The following is a 19556-nucleotide window of genomic DNA, read 5'->3' as shown; positions in this document are numbered from 1 at the left end:
AGGCTCCTTGAATTGAACCCTCCCCCTGCCCAAAAAGCGGGGGACAGGGAGCAGAGCTGCTTGATAACCAAGAAAGGAGCACATCACACAGTCCATGCCTGGCCACCATACCCTGTTGTCCAAAGCAGATCAGTGACTAGGTGCTACAAAATGGCCAGATAGGTTGGTACCATTCCATATGCAAACCTGGATATTTCTTTTTTTTTTTAATCTCCTGTTCTAGTGATCACAAACCCAGCCTCCCATGTTCATGCAGCACCATCAGGGTTTATTTATTTATAAAATACCCATCCAGGGCTTTGAACACTGCTTTGAGCAGTACATTTGAGTAGGAAAAAGGCCATAAATGCCCCCTGATTACTCCCACAGCTACTTATAATTACACAGCAAAACTGGTCTGCTTGACATACCAACTACTAGCAACATTTTCTATCCCTGTATTCCCCATCCCCCTCGCCCCTTGATTACCTTCCAGATCTGCCCTTATTAACTACTGGAAGCTACTATTTTTACTAACTTAAATTTCTTTTTCAGGTAGTGTTGGATTTTAAAACTATAAACATACAGGGTCACATCTATGCTTTCTAATTCAGCTAAATTATTTCTAAGTGCCTGTTAATTTCCTGTGGGTAAATTTATCAGGGTAAAGTATGAGGCCAGAACTTCACAAGTTTTATTATATAGTTGTTGTTGTTCTCCTCCTCAAGGGGAGAGGAGTAAGTCGCCACACAAGGGGGCTGAAATGTGGTGAGTGGTGTCTGTTAGAAATTGAGGGACCCAAAATGTAGTGAATATTTTGGTTTAAGTAGTATTTTTCAAACTTAATCTATTAAAATTAGTTTATTTATTAAACTGATTATTCTACTATTATAATACCTACAGTAATGCATGAGTATACAGGCTGTAAAGGAGTAGTAACAATACATAGTGAACACAGATAAAGTCAGAGATAATGTTTGGTCTGCAAGCCCCCTTCCAGTTACAGACAATACATAATCTTCTAATCTTTTTAAACTAAACCTTCTTAGAGGTAATTATTATTTTTAATGTTTATTACTTTCATTTTTCTTAATCTCTCAAAACTGTCAGACTCATGATGATATGCTTAGGGTTTCATTAGTGATGTAGTTTCTGTTTGCATATGAAAATCCTGATTTTTTTGTTGAAGTGGTGGTGGTTTTATTTTGCATTTTATAGCCAAACTTGTGTTAAATAGGGTAGGCAAGGCAGTTTAATTCTGAAAAGGGCTTGTTATATATTGGTCCAAGAAAAACTTCACTGTATCTTACCAGCCACTAGATGTCTCTTGAATTCCATATAAACAGCCTAATTTTCCTCCATCTTCTCTTTCCTATTCATTTCCTTCTGAAGATTTCTCTTCAGAAAACAAATATAAATTCTGCTGCATTTCTTTATTCCCAAAGCAGATGGCCTACCCAGGTTAAGCTCACAAACAGAGTGAGAGCATCTATAAAACAATAGTTTTTCTTAACTGCACAAAGACTTATTTAAGTGTTCAGGATTAGTAATTATTATCTTCCTCTTTATTTTATTTGTGTTCATGCTTCAAGAATGGAAAATACAATGACCTACTGGATCATAGTTATTCTCACCAAGCCATAATTTGTGCCTGTTCTCCGAATCTTTTTTTCTGCATTACTCCTGAGGAAGAACTCCCTGCCAGTCTAAGACCTTTGGACAGACAGAGAGTCTGTTTTCTGTAAATATAGGAGATAGCCCAGACTTGTCCCCACATCTTCTGGCTTGACTGTGCCCTTTTACTCTCATGATAGATTCTCTGTCTTCGGTGGTGCAAACAGTGATGGTTCAGTGCTCCTCCTTTCTCTGTTGCAATCCTAGCTTTTGTAGCTATGACAAGAGCGAACAAAATTCTTTTCTTCTTTCCAACCTGGACAAGAAATATCAAATGACCTTGAAAGAAATGACCAAGGGGCAGTAGAGCCTTTCCCTCAAGACTTGACTCCCTGTAAGAAAAATACAGTATATGGATTATTCCATATTAGAGCGCATGAGGTTGAAGACAAAATTCATGATGGAGATTCTAGCTTCTAGTAGAAGCATCTAATATCCTGGCAGACGCTTATCTGCATGGGCCAATCAGATTCTCCATCAGCAATTTCTAAGGCCACATCTACTCTACATACTTTGGTCAGTGCAAGTTACATCGGCATAAAGCTGTTGCAGTTAGTATATCTCTTTTGCACCTGCATACTTGGCTCCTTGTATTGGCACTGCATTAACTCACTAGGAGTGCTGTAATGATGCACAGTACAATGCAGTGCACCATGAGTAAGTATCCCAATTTTCAACTTGCCATCGTCCAGTGCACTGTCTTTTGCAAAGTTTTGGCAACATATGGTGGGGGAGAAGTGAGTCTCACAGGGGGTGACTGGGAGCAAGGGGTTAACTTCCCCAAGTGCAACTATGTCCATCCCATAATGTCATCTATATCCCAGAATTTTCTTGCCTTGAAAAAAAATTCCAAATGGCCTTCTTCGCTGTCAGAAACAGCCTGTACAGCTCAGCACTGTTGTCATAAACCTTGCAAACACGGGACGCACAATCCTCCAGTATTTGAAGAGGCGTAAGAAGAACCTGAGGATTTCTTGGAGGGCAGATTGCTGTGGGACATAGTGAGAGTCAATTCAAGGTTGGTTGGTGGGATTCACTGAGCAGCTGCAGATGGAGTGCTGCTTCTGGGCCTGAGAAACGAGCGCTGACTGGTGGGATTGTATTGTGATGCAGGCTTGGGATGACTAGCAGTGGCTGCAGAACTTTCAGATGCGCAAGGCTACATTCCTGGATCTGTCTGCTGAGCTCACCCTATCCCTCCAGCACAGGGACACCAGGATAAGAGCTGCACTGACAGTGGAGAAGCGAGTAACAATTGCACAGTGGAAACTTGCAATGCTAGATTGCTACTGGTCAGTGGAAAATCAAACTGGAGTTGGATATTCCACTGCTGGGGCCATTGCCATGCAAGTGTGTCTCCTGCTATGCAGGACTGTGACTCAGCAGTGTGCAGACATAGTGGTTAGATTTGCAGCAGTGGGGTTCCGGAATTGTGGTGGAGCAATAGATGGCATACATATCTCTATTTTGGCATTAGACAACCTTGCTCCATGTAGTGTATCAATAGAAAGGGCTACTTTTCTATGGTTATACAGGCATTGGTACACTGGGGACACTTCATCAATATTGGTGTTGGCTGGTCAGGGAAGATACCTGACACTCGCATCTTTAAGAACAGAGGAATGTTCAGAAAGCTACAAGCAGAGACTTTTTCTCGACTGCTGAATTACTATTGGTGATGTTGAAGTGCCAATAGTGAACCTGGGGGACCCCTTGCTCCCCTGGCTCATGAAGCTATACACCAGACGCCTAAACAGCACCAAGGAAAGATTCAGCTACCCTCACCAGAGGCAGAATGACAGTTAAATATGCTTTTTGGTAGATGCTGGTGTTGTTTACTCACAAGACTGGATCTCAGTGGGGGAAAAAAATCCCAATAGTTGTAGCTGCCTGTTATAATATCCCTGAAGCAAAGGGGAAAAAGCTGCTGCAGGAGTGGAGATGGAGTGGCTGTCTACTGAGTTTGAAAAGCCAGACACAAGGGCTATTAGAAGCACTAACACAGAGCTATGTGTCTCAGGTAGACTTTGAAAGAGCTCTTTAACAGTGAGCCACAGTAATGTGTTCTGATGGACTGTGCTCTACCTGGCCCAGCTATTTGGGGGCCTGTTAGGAATTTTTGTGGTGCTATGTATGAATATAACATTGTCAATGCACCTATTAATTTTGTGGTGTTTGCTACACACTTACGATTATTACACTGTCACTGATCCTATGAGTTGTTACAATATATATTAAGGAGTCAGTGGATGCTTTCAAAACTGCTAGGCACCCTGCAGCATCTGTTGTGAATTAATAAAGATGAATGATTTTCCAGATAGAATTTTATTCGGTAACAAAATGAGTGGAAAGAAGAATCTGTGCAGTTTAAAAACTTAATAAATGACTAGAACAGAACTTAACAAGGGGAAAGAACTCTTATGTACATTTTACATACACATACCGAACCTGTGGCTTTCACAGGTCAGTGTATTACTTCTGGGGGAATTCTGTGCCAAAAAGTTTAAAAACTCTGTGCATGGTATTTTAAAATTCTACGTATTTTATTTTTCAAAATAATACAGTATAATCACACCAATTTTAATTATTTTGGTAATTTATTTCAAAATACCCTGTCAGCAAGTAGGTCTGTAACAACATAGTCAACAAAAAAAGATTCAGGAAATGTATTTTGACAAATAGATTCCTTACTAGGCATCTTAATACAGAACTTTAAGTAATAATTCATTTAAACTACAGTACAGAAACTTATTTCCTGCACCCCTCAGAAGCAGTGCAAAGGCTTGTGGGAACTCAGGGTAATGGAGGAGCTGAGGGAGAGGAAAGTAATTGCTGGGAAGGAGACTGGATGTGAACTTGGAGGGTTGTTGGGTGGGAGAGGTATGGAACAGGTGTGGTTTTTTTTGGGGGGGTGGAGCACGGTTGGTTAGGGAGCCTCCCCCATGCAGACCCTGGCTGACCCCTAGCCTCTCTCATTTAGTCAGGCACATCTGCCCCCATCCCCATGTGTCCCTGCGCCACCCTGTCCTCATATGGCTCTGTGCCCTCACTCAGCCACCCTCCTGCCCCCGTCCCCATGTGTTCCTGTGCCCCTACTTGGCCACCTGCCTCCAGTAGCTGAGAGGGCAGCAACCTTATACCCTTCATTCTGTCCTTCCCACAGGGCCTGTTGGGTGGGTGTGAAGCAGTGGAGGCAGCTGAGTCCCTTTTCTTCTCTTGAATAGGTGGAAGAAGATGCACACATGGAAGGATACCTTCCCTGCATAGATTGGGTGGGAGGGAATAGGCTCCCAACCCCAGTGTTTTGAATCCGTAGTAGGGCCTGATGCTACTGGCCAACCTGCCACTGATTACAGTGGTGTTGGGTTGGGAAAATAGTGCTGAATGTTGTTTTTAAAGTCTCCCTCTCTCTCCTTTAGCATTTTAACATGACCGTCTCAACAGAAACCCACCTCCTTGGAGCCAGGGACGATTATATATAACTTAGACCATCTATGAGATTGCTATAAATAACAGGATTCTGGAGCCGTAAAGGTGCCATAAGCCACGCCCCCAGTTGTGCTGAGGGTGTTCGTTTTATAGATAAAAGTGAGAGGCAGCTCACCCTGCCTTACGTGCACATCTGGAAACTCTAGTTGGGATTTATACCTATTTGAATGTAAAGGTTCTAGGAGCTCCCTCTGGGGCAGCATAGCCCAATGTTGAACATTTACTCAGAGTTGCACCTATGGCACAATGTAGCCCAAAGATAGCATGTAACAAAGAACTGGTGGTCAGAAGATTTATCTTCTGGTGGCATGAATTCTGCTTTTTTTTAACATATCTTTCTAGTCAAATATTTAATTTCCCCCCTTGCAGCCTTTATATATGACCAGTTTATATTAAGTAAATGTTTATGTTTAAGATATCATTTAATCACTTCTACTTTGTGGGTAACAATTTAACGTTGGCAGCTCAGTAGAATGTAACTCTTTTCATTGCAGTATCAAAGAGGGTAGTAGTCCAAATGAAGTGATTCCCCCTTGGGATTATGAACATTGCTTTGAAGTATCCCACTTCAATGCAGTTCTTAGCAGGAGCTTGATTCAGTGTCTGACGTTGAGGTTGTACCGTCTGTTAAAGTCAGGTTGAGGCACACAAATGTGGTATGCAGTTCCTTTGCCCTTTGTCATTCACCTGACCCTCACTTTCATAGAGAAGTTATTCAGACCTTCTGTCACTCAGACTTAGGCAGTCTTAGTAGTATCTAGGATTTTCAGTGCACAGGAAATGTAATGTGGAGTCTTTAATCTCTTCGAATAAGTCTCCCAAGTTTAGTGATATTTTCTGTGCTTGTTGTATTGCAGCTTTATGACTACTGATTGATATAGAAAGGGGGTATTGCTTATATTAATAGTGACCCATCTACTACAAACATTTAATTAAAAAGTAGTGCTCAGTCCAAGCATAATGACATGCATTGAAGTTGTCATAGTCTTTAAGTTTCCTATTGTCTGTACATGTTAAAAGATTATTTAGCTGCATTTTCTAGGTAGACTGAAGAAACTGCAAAAGAGATTATATGACAGAAAAAGTACTATAAGTGGTCCAAGCCCCTTCCCAAACGCTTATCTTCATGTATTTCCTACTTGATAACTGAGTTTGTTCAATAAAAGCCATGTGCACAGGTCTGCAGACTCCAGTTAGTTCTGCCATATGAGAACAGTAAGGCAATGTAGTGTCATGGCATACTTTTAAAAATAACTCAAAATACCTACATAGATACTGAATTGCAGAAAGAGTCCCAGATTGGTAGATCTGTTTTGTGTACATTATTTCAAAGATGAGGATCCAGTTCTTTTCCAATTTTTCTTGTTTTGTATTTAAAAATTGTGAATGAATGTAATGCCCTTAAAATGAGTGATTCATTATGGTGGTTTGAGGCAGGCATAGCATGAGCAGGACTTGTGCATAATTACCCATAGCTAATATCCCCACTCCCCAGATATACCATACCATTGCAATTCCACTCCTGTGCCAGTCATGTAAAATCTAGTGATTTAGTGATATGAACATCCAGAGATTTGACTAATAAACTTTCACTCTTGATCTAAGTTCAGACTTGAATCCAGGTCCTCAGATGTGAAGGGTTAATGGACTAATGTACAGTGCCCTGTAGCTCCTTTGCTTTTTCTTAATCTTTTTTATCTGTGTATGTAGTATTGAATATTGCCATGTTATCTATTGTATTCAGTCTACGTTATTTAGAAACTATTTTATATTATTTTAATGATAAAATGTTTTGTGATAATTTCCCACTTTAAAATTGTCTTTTACTGGATTTCATAAGTTCATTGGTGGTGGTGAATTTTTTCATTCATATTATAGGTTCAGGCTTTAGTCAGATATAAAGCCAAAAAGTAATTTTTAGGAAGACATCTGTTTAGTTCTATAGTCTCCAAGAGGTTTGACTCAATGGAGGCTATATCATCATAGGGAAATTGACATTCTCTGTAGTTGGAATTGTAGGATAGTGGTATCCACCCAGCCCCATGTCCCTTGAGAGAAGCGTTGTTTTTCTGTGTTTAGAATAGTTAGCACAATAATCTGCAGCTTCTTTTCAATTGTATAAACCACTGGAGGTAATTTGCTTTGCTGTATATGAGGACTTTGAGAAAGTACTAGTTTCTGCAGGAGGTAATGAGATTCCTCTCCCCGACCCCACCAAATGATTGATAAACGGATGAATAAGCAATAACTACTTTTGGTGCATACAGAATCCAGTCACTGCTTCTCTTTGAGGAACGAAAGTTGACCAGCAGCATTCTTCTTAGGAGAATCTTTTTGCTTCAGAAGATACCACCAAGTACAGAGAACCTTCCTCCATAAGAAAAATAAGAGGCTTGTTACAAATTGCTCTGTCTGAAATGGCCATCTATTGGATACAGAAGGCCTTGGGAAGTGCTGGGAGCCAGGACGCTGCTGCAGGGGCTAAAATGGGGGGTTTCCCTCCCTTTTTCATAAATCAGCAGGCTTCCACAAACTTCTGACAGTATCCACAGGAAAAAGGTAAAACCCTAAGTGTTGGCTGCTTCCCATTCTAATACGACAGATATGCTCAAATGTTTTTGGCCTCTCTTCTGCCATCTGACAGTATCCCTTGTTGCCTTGCATCTGGAGCTGGCAAACTATCTCAACAAGATCTTCAGTGAAGCCATGTCCTCTACAGTTGCTATTGGCCTCGGCCCCTTTCTGCTCAGCCTAACCACAGAAGTCAGTTCCTCTGTAGACACAGGAAGGACAAAAAACAATTATTCACCATGGCAAATGCCCTGTTCTTATGTTAAGAAACTTGACGGGCTGCCTTCTCCCTTTCCATGGAGTGGCTGCCTTCAGGAACTCTATTCTGAACATTGGGTTAATCAGTCTCCCATTCAGGGAGGCAGATTTCCTGGTGGTGTTATGAAACCCCCCCCACGGTACATATTAAAACTAAAAGTAAAGCCACACAAGACTCTTAGGCTTTGTCAGAAGATCATACATAATTTTTTAAATCTAATTCTTGTGGGTCTACGTATTACATTAATTATTAATTGGGCCAGGAAGATCTTTGGGAGGCCTGTATTCCAGCACATGCAAACCTCTGATTGTCCCTTAGCCCACTTATTGGGGGCAGAATGACCTTTCACCCCACCTTTTTTTTTTTGAGTGGGAAATCGAGACATCAGAAAATAGATTATTTCCATCCTTAGTATAGAATTTCTCTCTCCTCTGTGAAGCTTAAGAAATGTTTTCACTTTATCTGTTGGATTCTTCCCCGTCCCCCACAAATGCAATAAACAAGAGCATCCAGCTCCTCCGAGAAAGTGTAGCTAGGTATTTTTTGTCTATTTTTTGTCTATTTTTAGTGCCAAAGTGTTCAAGAGGCTTCAGGGCAGTCTTACATCTCAAATGGCTAAACTGCTTTTAGAAGAACAAACAATTCCATTTAGAATAGCTTGAGTCTGAGTAACAGCTGTAAAAAAGGGAGCTTTTTTTAGCATCCATAGGTCTTCTAGATCAGGGGTAGGCAACCTATGGCATGCATGCTGAAGGCGGCACATGAGCTGATTTTCAGTTGCACTCACACTGCCCGGGTCCTGGCCACTGGTCCGGGGGGCTCTGCATTTTAGTTAAATTTTGAAGCTTCTTAAACATTTAAAAAACCTTATTTACTTTACGTACAATAATAGTTTAGTTATATATTATAGAGTTATAGAAAGAGACCTTCTTGTTGTCAGTAGCTACCGGTGTGGTGCGCTGCTCTTGTTCGATGATGATAACAATCGGCTGCATATCATCTTATTACATTTCTAAAAATGTTAAAATGTATTACTGGCACACGAAACCTTAAATTAGAGTGAATAAATGAAGACTCGGCACACCACTTCTGAAAGGTTGCCAACCCCTGTTCTAGACACATCTCCATATACCCATGCCTCATATCTTTTTTTTGTGTTTTGATAGTTCTGATCAACAGCCAGTGCATTTCTGTACAGAGACCATCCTTTCAGTCTTGCCACAGCTCTGTGAATGTAAAGATTCTAACCAAAGTAGCACCTACCATCCATAAGGATTCAAGGGGTTTATGATCTGTTATATTTAGATAATTGGCAGGTAAAATCCAAATCTCTGATGAAAGCCCAGATTGAGTCTCAGTGTGTGCTCCCTGGGTTTACTGTTGTAGCGTCTCAAATCTTCACGAGTTCTGTAGATCTATCTGGGAGCTCAGTTCAGTACTGGAGAAGGCTATGTGCATTGTCTAGAGAAAGCTTTAGAAAATTTACAGTAACAATCAGAATGTTCTTTGACATACAGGAGACTAAATCGGATAAATCTTTAGCTATTTGTCTTAATTGCTCCTTTTGCTAAATTTAGTACATTGGTCCTAGCTTAGTGACTCTTTGCTTTTTCTCTCCACTTTCACACTGAAACCAAAACTTGGCTCGCCAGGAGAACCTAGTTTTCCATTCCAGGGAATGTCAGAAAATCTCTGGTCTGAGTCCTCCTCTCTTCCTCTAGGAAGCTTCACTAGCAGATCACAATTTGACCTCATAACCCCAGTATCTTTTGTATGGGGAACCCTCATGAACCAGATGTTTGTGCAGGTCAAGGGGCCAAAGAGAAATTAACACTTTGATCTGTAAAATGGGGATAATAATGCTTGCTTTTCCCCACGCATTGGCTATTTAGATTGGTATCTCTTGCCACAACAGCCCCCTCCTTACTTCACTTAATGAGCTGGCTTTCCTGTCTCTTACCATATCACCTCACCTTCAAAAACCTACATACATACCTACATACCTAATTCCCTCATTCCTGCATCTTTCAGCTCATGTCATGTTTTTCATAGGAAGCAAGACACTGTTCCAAACTTACCTTGGAAGCCCCCAATCAAATCTTCCGTCTTATCCCTCCTTGGAAACATTTCTGTTATGAAGCCTTCATTCCTTTCTCCTCTTACCAGAAATCTCTTTGCTGTTATAAATGACATCCTGTTTCTTGTCTCCTATTTACCTTCTCTGTTTTAAACTGTAAGTCCTTAAGAGCAGGGGACACGGTGTCATATAAATTTACTACATAAACTTTTTAATAATAACTAATACTCATGCTCAGATATTCTACCACTGCTTAATGTCAGTTGATTTTTTTCATTTCATAACCCCTTGTGCTAATGCTTACAGATCATCGTACTACTGATATGGGAACATATAGCAAGAAACGGCCAAATTCATGTATGTGAGACGCATAGGGACACATTACTTCTTTGGTATCTATAGAAATACTGTACAAATCACAACCATGACCAGCACGTTTTGCTGTATCGAGATGCTTTTAAATAAACAATAAAGATCCAGGTTATTAAAACTGCTTACTCCCATTTAGGCACTTAAATGAAGTGGCCAGATATTCAAGAATGCTCAGGACCCAGCAACTCCCATAATTTTTGATGGGACCTGAGCACTTTGGATAATCTGGTTCATATTGTTGGAATAGAGCACCTTTGAAAATGTCTCAGGATGTTTTGAAATCCTTAGTGACTTTCAGTGTATATAGTGATGCAGTCTCTGCTGCAGAATTTAATGTTTGATTATTACCCTTCTTAGGAATTCCAAAGACGCTGCAATACTCTCATATCACTGATAGAAAAAGAAAATATGGAAATTGAGGAAAAAGAGAGAGCTGAAAAGAAGAAAAGGGGAACAAAAGTTCCAGCGGTAAATTTATCAGCATTTACTTACCTCTTAATGGGGCATGATTCAACATTTATTGATTTGTCTAGTTAAAATGAAGTGCAAAGTAAGGTAATTGTAAGTGCTGATTTCTTCAAAACAAAACTGTTAGTTTGCTGAGAAAGAGATTATATAGATATCATAGGTGTCCATCTGTGCCTCCCTGGAGATGTGGGTAATAACTCTCTTGAAGTTCAGACCTTCAACTCTTTGATTCCCTTTAAAGGGTTTCCATATAGGTAGCATAGAGATACCTGCCTTCTGAGCGTGATGAATTCTTGAGAAAATATTCCCCCTCCCAATACCCCAACAAGATCTAAGTAGATAGTGTTACGTAAACTTTAACCTCACATTGTTATTCGGCCTCTAAAATAGTGTTTTTCAAACTTTGGGTTGCGACCCAGTCCTTGGTCGCAGCATGTCAGGCACTGGGTTGCTCTGATCAGCACCACCGACCAGGATGTTAAAAGTCCCATCCTCGGTACTGACCAGCCATGGCAGGCTAGTGCCTATCTGTTTCGACACCAAGTTGCGGCCTGGAAGCAGCCAGCAGTGGGTCTGGCTTACAGGCAGGGGGGCCATGGGGCTCCGCACACTGCCCCCACCCCGAGCACCAACTCCACACTCCCATGGGGGAGGGGAGGCAGTGTCTGTGGGCAAGAGTCACGCAAAGCTGCTTGCGTGCCTCTGCCAAGGAGCCAGACCTGCTGCTGCCCACTTCCGGGGCGCAGCGCGGTCCGCGGTGCCAGGACAGGTGGGAAGCCTGCCTCTGCACTGCTGACTGGGAGCAGCCGGAGGCAAATCTGTGCGTCAACCCCATGCCCCAATCCCATGCCCCAGCCCTGAGCCCCCCCAAAACCTGGAATCCCTTCCTGCACCCCAAACCCCTCATCCCCAGCCCCACCCCACAGTGTACACCCCCAGCTCAGAGCGCTCCCCCAAGCCCAGAGCCCCTCATTCCAGGCCCCACCCCCACACCCCAAACCTCTGCCCCAACCCTGAGCCCCTTCCACACCCCAAACCCCATATCCCCGCTCCGTTGGGTCACGGGCATCAACAATTTTCTTCAGCTGGGTCCCCAGAAAAAATGTTTGAAAACCACTGCTCTAAAATACTAGTTTCTGGAGGAAGATACTTGATAGGTAATGAATTAAATAGAACAAGCAAAGCCACGTACACAAACCAGGGGCCTAATCTTGCTACCTTTATTCATGATGTGTAATACTGAACCAATAAAACTCTTTGTGGAGTAAGGTACTGCTGATCATGAAAAAGTGTGGCAGAATCAGGCCCTTGTGCTTATTTTCACTTTACCTTTTTTTCAGGGGGTTCTCTTTTGCCCTCTGTGCACTATGAATATGAATGGTTGAAATATTCATTGCATAGTAAATTAGAACCTCTGTCTTCAGATTGAATAGTCATGTCATTCATATTTTTCAACATTTGAAAAACTGTTTGTGTTTGTTTCTTTAGTCACAGAAAAGAAAAGCAGATTCAGCAACAGAGAGCTCTGGGAAGAAGGATGCTAAGAAAGTGAAGTCGTAAAGTGGAGAAACTGAATGCTAAATATAAAACTGCCACTTTTTCTTTATATCTACAAATGTTAATTGCCAGCTTCTGTGTTCATGGTACTCTCAGAAAAATCTCATGGTTTAATTTTTGCAAATTTTGTATATTATACAATGCCTTTCTTTACTTAAAATAATGTGTAGCTTTATATTTTATGCATTCCAGTACGTTAGTGCTGTGGTTTTCAACCTGTGGTCCGCAGCCCCTTGGGGTCTCCAGACTAAGGGGTCTTTGAAAGCTTGTCGTTACCATAGAACAGTGGTTTTCAACCTGTGGTCCACGGACCTCGGGGAGCTCACAGACTATGTCTAAGATTTCCAAAGGGGTCCACACCTCCATTAGAAATATTTTAGGGGTCCGCAAATGAAAAAAGGTTGAAAACCACTGCTTTAGTGTATCGTATTTTGTGAATTACATGTCTTCAGCAACATTCACTCAGTCCTTGTTCTTTGAAGCTCGTGCTGAGCTTTTAGCTTTTATATGTTTTATATGCTGCTGCTTTAAAAGAAAACCTAGATTCTATAGCTGTATTGTTGTTTCATACTTTAAATTTATATGGCTGTGGGAAATTAAAGTGATTTGAGGAGAAATACACTCTTACCCTTTTTGTTTGTTTGTTTTTGTGTTGTGTATCTGCTCTGTAGTATGTGAAAATTATCGTAACAACTGGTCAGCCAGATACTTGTTTCTTGAATATTAGGATAGGATCAAGATATGGAGAAGGAAAAATGATAAAAACTAGCATCTATGCTTTCTGTCAACATTACATTTAAACTATTGTCTGAAATATTTCGGAAGGAAGACATGGCAGAAAAATATCTGTAAAAAATATTTTTCTGTGTGCTCAGGCCCTGAGGTACTTAAGAGCATGCATAACTTTAAGCATGTGAGTAATCCCACAGATTCCTGTGGAACTACAAACATGCTTATGTGCATTGCTTGGGGTCTGTTGCAGTAATTCTTTTCTATTAAGCTGTACTGGTTACTACATTAAGGACTTGTTCAGGAATGAAGTAACTCAGCTGCATGTTGGTGGGCAGGTTCGCTGCCCAGCTGCAGAATCAAGCTAAAAAAACTTGTTTATGATAAAACAGTTGCTTGTGCCCTCTACCCTAGTTTCAATACATCAGGCACTAGGAAACAATGGGGTAACGCTCCTCTTCAGCGTTTCCATTTAGATGAATGGGCAAGAGTCCTGAACACACTTTCTGTGGTCTATATGCCTGGCCTTTTCCAAGATGGCTCACAGTCTCTGGTCATATTGGATTCCTTTGCCATTCCTAGGCCTGGTCTACACTAAGAAGGGGGTTCGAATTAGGGTACGCAAATTCAGCTACGTGAATAGCGTAGCTGAATTCGAAGTACCCTAATTCGAACAACTCACCCGTCCACATGCAGCGGGGTCGAACTCCGCGGCTCCCCCGTCGACTCCGCCAACTCCTTCTGCCGAGGTGGAGTACCGGAGTCGACCGCGGCGCTTCCGGAGTTCGAACTATCGCGTCTAGATCAGACGCGATAGTTCGAACTCCAAAAAGTCGAACTCTCCGCGTCGAACCGGCAGGTAAGTGTAGACGTACCCCTAGATTAGCAAAGAGCAATGGGAGTTAAGCACCTAAAGATCTTTGAGGATCTGGGCCTGCTGCCTTTCTTTAATTTCCCAAAGGCTGTCACGGTTTGGTTTCTAATATGGACCTCAATGTTGTGAGAGATGCCCTAATAACTTTGTCTTGATTAAGGCACTGTACTTTACTCAGTGCTACTTTAGAAGAGGACTACTAAGTAATTGCTAGTGTAGAATGCAGCAGTTTCGCTCTTGCGTGGGTGGAGCCGATAGACTTCTGCACTGACTGGTTTTGTTTATGAGTAAAATTCAGGGTTTGTAAAGTTCTGTGATACAGGACATAGTTGTGTAAAGATATTGATTCTCCACCCATATGCCTTTGTGGAATTTACAATCAACTGGGTTGCCCTTTCTGACAGTTCATCTCTCCAAGGCTGATGACAAGGACTTCTCAGCAGAGGCACAGAACCTCTCTCTGCCACAACCTGAGTTTGAGACAATTCATGATAAAATGTGTGTGGTTTTTTTGGTTACGCTTTTGGAAGCTTATTGGTTTCATTCATGTTTGGGAGCAGGACATGAGTCAATTACTGAGTCTTGTATGTTGTAAGACTTGTACTTTTTAAATCTATTTATTGATGTAAAATGCTCAGATCATCACCTCACTATTATGATGAGGAGTTAATACCAAAGACAGCTTTGTGATGGTTGTCAATCTATATTTCTAATGTAACCCAAATGGGCCCATAAGATAAGGGCTCTAAGACAAGGAGAAAAGCAACTGACATCCTACTTCCACCAGCTCTTTTCCCCCCAGGCCAAGGATGAACACGGTGGGCTGAAAAATGGTTATGTAACAACATACAAATCTTGAGGCATCACTATGAACAGTCTTAGGGAGCAAGACACCTCATTTACATTAGCTCTCCAGCTCCCGTGTCACAATTTTACTGCCTCAAGCTATAAAAACAAGTAGATGATAGGGAGGGAGGGGAAGGAAATGATCTGAAGAATCATTTGAATTTTTGGTGAATTAAGTGGCTAAATCTGAACCAATATTCCATAGCTTTTACATTACAGAATATGGGAAATAATTAATGTTTTTAGTCTTGCAACAAAAAAGATATACTTTCCTTCATTTTATTGCATAGAATCTTAGACTGTAAGGTCAGAAGGGATCATTATGATTCTCCTGCACAACGCAGGCCTCAGAATCTCACCCACCCACTACTGCAACAAACCCCTAACCTATGTCTGAGCCACTGAAGTCCTCAAATCATGGTTTAAAGACTTCAAGGTGCAGAGAATCCTCCAGCAAGTGACCCGTGCCCCATGCTGCAGAGGAAGGTGAAAAAAATCCAGGGCCTCTGCCAATCTTCCCTGGAGGAAAATTCCTTCCTGACCCCAAATATGGTGATCAGCTAAACCCTGAGCATGTGGGCAAGACTCACCAGCCAGACACCCAGGAGAGAATTCTCTGTAGTAACTCAGATCCCACCCCATATAACATCCCATCACAGGCCATTGGGCATATTTACCACTAATAATCAAAGGTCAATTCATTGCCAAAATTAGGCTTACCATATACCATCCTTTCTATAAATTTATCAAGCTGAGTCTTGAAGCCAGATATGTCTTTTGCCCCCACTGCTCTCCTTGGAAGGCTGTTCCAGAACTTCACTCCTCTGCTGGTTAGAAACCTTCATCTAATTTCAAGTCTAAACTTTCTGATGGCCAGTTTACCGGTATATCCATTTGTTCTTGTGTCCGCATTGGTACTGAGCTTAAATAATTCCTCGCCCTCCCTGGTATTTATCTCTCTAATATATTTATAGAGAGCAATTGTATCTCCCCTCAGCCTTCTTTTGGTTAGGCTAAACAAGCCAAGCTCTTTGAGGCCTGGTTTACACCGGTGTGGGGGATCGACCTAAGATATGCAACTACAGCTATGAGAATACGTCGACTTCAGCTACACTATCTTAGTTCCACTTACCTCACGTCCTCAAGGCGCAGGGTCAATTGCTGCGACTCCCCTGTCGACTTTGCTTCCACCTCTCGCCGAGCTGGAGTTCAGCAGTCGACGGGAGAGTGATAAGGGATCGATTTATCATGTCTACACTACACGTGATAAATCGATCTCCGATAGATCGATCACTACCCGCCAATCCGGCGGGTAGCATAGACGTACCCTGAGTCTCCTTTCATAAGACAGGTTTTCCATTCCTCGGATCATCCTAGTAGCCCTTCTCTGTACCTGTTACAGTTTGAATTCATCCTTCTTAAACATGAACTGCACACAATATTCCAGATGAGGTCTCACCAGTGCCTCATATAACGGTACTAACACCTCCTTATCTCTACTGGAACTACCTCGCCTAACGCATCCCAAGACTGCATTCGCTTTTTTCACGGCCATATCACATTGGCGGCTCAAAGTTATCCTGTGATCAACTAATACACCAAGGTACTTCTCCTCCTCTGTTGCTTCTAACTGATGAGTCCCCAGTTTATAACAAAAATTCTTGTTATTAATCCCTAAATGCATGACCTTGCACTTTTTACTATTACATTTCATCCTATTACTATTACTCCAGTTTACAAGGTCATCCAGATCTTCCTGTATGATATTCCGGTCCTTCTCTGTATTAGCAATACCTCCTAGCTTTGGATCATCCACAACTTTATTAGCACACTCCCACTTTTTGTGCCAAAGTCAGTAATAAAAAGATTGGTCCCAAAACTGATCCCCGAGGAACTCCACTAGTAACCTCCTTCCAGCCTGACAGTTCACCTTTCAGTATGACGTGTTGTAGTCTCCCCTTTAACCAGTTCCTTACCCACCTTTCAATTTTCATATTGATCCCCATCTTTTCCAATTTAATAATTCCCCATTTGGAACCGTATCAAATGCCTTACTGAAATTGAGGTAAATTAGATCCACTGCATTTTCTTTGTCTAAAAAATCTGTTACCTTCTCAAAGAAGGAGCTCAGGTTGGTTTGGCACAATCTACCTTTTGTAAAACCATATTGTATTTTGTCCCAATTACCATTGACCTCAATGTCCTTAACTACTTTTTCCTTCAAAATTTTTTCCAAGACCTTGCATACTACAGATGTCAAACTGACAGGCCTGTAGTTACTTGGATCACATTTTTTCCCTTTCTTAAAAATAGGAACTATGTTAGCAATTTTCCAGTCATACGGTACAACCCCTGAGTTTACAGATTCATTAAAAATTCTTGCTAATGGGCTTGCATTTTCATGTGCCAGTTCCTTTAATATTCTTGGATGAATATTATCTGGGCCCCCCGATTTAGTCCCATTAAGCCATTCGAGGTTGGCTTCTACCTCGGATGTGGTAATATCTACCTCCATATCCTCATTCCCATTTGTCATCCTGCCATTATCCCTAAGCTCCTCATTAAAGACTGAGGCAAAGTATTTGTTTAGATATTGGGCCATGCCTAGATTGTCCTTAACCTCCACTCCATCCTCAGTGTTTAGCAGTCCCACTTCTTCTTTCTTTGTTTTCTTCTTATTTATATGGCTGTAGAACCTTTTACTATTGGTTTTAATTCCCTTTGCAAGGTCCAGCTCTACATGGCTTTTGGCCTTTCTCGCTTTATCCCTACATGTTCTGACCTCAATAAGGTAGCTTTCCTTGCTGATCCCTCCCATCTTCCACTCCTTGTAGGTTTTCTGCTTTTTCTTAATCACCTCTCTGAGATGCTTGCTCATCCAGCTTGGTCTACAACTCCTGCCTATGAATTTTTGTCCCCTTTCTTGGGATGCAGGCTTCTGATAGTTTCTGCAACTTTGACTTGAAGTAATTCCAGGCCTCCTCTGCCTTTATAAAGTTTATATAAGTTTATTATAAAGTTCTTCAGTCCAATCCACTTCCCTAACTAATTTCCTTAATTTTTTAAGTTAACCCTTTTGAAATAAAAAACCCTAATCACAGATCTATTAGACTGGTATCTACACTACTCTTCCTCCTTATGTCCATTCTCCTACCCACGGCTGTATCCTTTCTTACTTCATTTTCTTCCCTCTCAATGTTAAAATCCAACATGGAGATTACCTGGACATCTCCCCCAAATTCCTAGTTTAAAGGTCTCTTAATCAGTTGTGCCAATCTGCTTCCCAGAAGTCTATTTTCCTTCCTACTCAGATGAAGTCCATCCCAAGAGCACAGTCCTCCTGTCCATGAATGCCTCCCAAGCACCACTGCCTGAGCCATCTACTGATCATCATAATCTTTTCACACCTTTGTTGCCCTTCTCTAGGAACAGGCAGAATCCCACTGAAGATCACCTGAGCCTGGATTTCCTTGAGTGTCTTCCCCAGCCGGGCATATCTCCCTTGATACGTTCCAGCGAGAATCTAGCCATATCATTTGTTCCCACATGAAGGACAATCAGTGGATTCTTTCCCGCTCCCGTTAGGATCTTCTTCAGCCTCAGGTCCATATCTTGTATCTTAGCACCCGGCAGACAGCACACCCTTCTGTTCGCTGGATCAGCTCTGGTTACAGGTCTGTCTATTCTTCTCAGTAAGAAGTCCCCAATCGTGTAAACCTGCCTTTTCCTGGTGATGGTGCGATTCTCCGGTCTATCCTCTGTTCCCTTTGGCTGCAAGTCTCTTGATCTGCTTTGTTTCATTTATATATATTTTTGCATGGCCAATTTCATAGTGCATTATTGGTTGGCAAACTGTCAAGTACTTGAGATAATACTAATATCTGGAACTTTTCTCGCTCCTTTATAGCGTGGTCTTGACATCACTTGCCACATGAGGATATGCACATTTTTTTTTGACTGATGTGGTGTACCAGCTGAATGGCACAAGATTGTGCAGTTGTTCTAGAGATTATCCTCCTGATCAGACAGCACAGTTTCTCTGAAGAATGATAGTTGCTCCAAGGAAGGAACTTTGTCCTCTCTTGTATTTTGTAGTTCCTGGTTAGACTAAATGTGCTGTTGAACCACAGTCCTTGAGAACACTTGTGTATTATAAACTAGTTCCTCAGCAAACTGAGTCTCCCATCCATCATGTCCCACAGTGATAACTAAAGAAAATTGCTAACAGCTGCTGGTCAGGATTAAAGTAAAATAGATCCTTTTTTTTTCTTTTGTTGTAGTTGCAGAGATGTACACAATATGCACCTAGCAATACCTAAATGATGTGCTGCATGGACTCGAATTTAGATGGTCTGAATTAAAGGAATCTTCCTACTTTTAACTACTATTTTCTTAGAAAAAAATACTGAATGTGAATAACTTGTATTACATCCAGTTCTTACGAGGAACATTTGAAAATTCTGAGCCCTTAGATAAAATTAAATAAGTGGTGTAATAGAGAAACAAGGCAGTGCCACATGAGGAGTTTCAGGAATGACTTCAGGTCTCCCACTGAGCAGGCATCTGGAGTGTGTGTGTGTTACGGAGGTGCTAGTCTTTGGGAAAGGAATATAAATACTGCAATTGTTTAGCACCTTCTACAGCTCAGGTTATTCATGTGA

The 19556-nt window shown here is 41.5% G+C and overlaps 1 protein-coding gene across 1 annotated transcript in view; it reads left to right on the top strand.

Annotated features, from left to right (window-relative positions):
• The window catches only part of SMARCA1 (SWI/SNF related, matrix associated, actin dependent regulator of chromatin, subfamily a, member 1), a 67002-nt gene extending 53937 nt beyond the window's left edge, over nt 1-13065 (top strand). Inside the window, exons 23-24 of the mRNA XM_045030770.1 lie at nt 10779-10889; nt 12378-13065. Of these exons, the coding sequence (XP_044886705.1) occupies nt 10779-10889; nt 12378-12449 (183 nt within the window). The 3' untranslated portion in view covers nt 12450-13065. The remainder of the gene's footprint in view (nt 1-10778; nt 10890-12377) is intronic.
• The last annotated feature ends 6491 nt before the right edge of the window (nt 13066-19556 follow it).

Source organism: Mauremys mutica, chromosome 9 (genome assembly GCF_020497125.1).
Source record: "Mauremys mutica isolate MM-2020 ecotype Southern chromosome 9, ASM2049712v1, whole genome shotgun sequence".
Classification (NCBI taxonomy): Eukaryota; Metazoa; Chordata; order Testudines; family Geoemydidae; genus Mauremys; species Mauremys mutica.
Note: the sequence above shows the minus strand (reverse complement) of the source record. Positions and strands in the feature narration are given on the sequence as shown.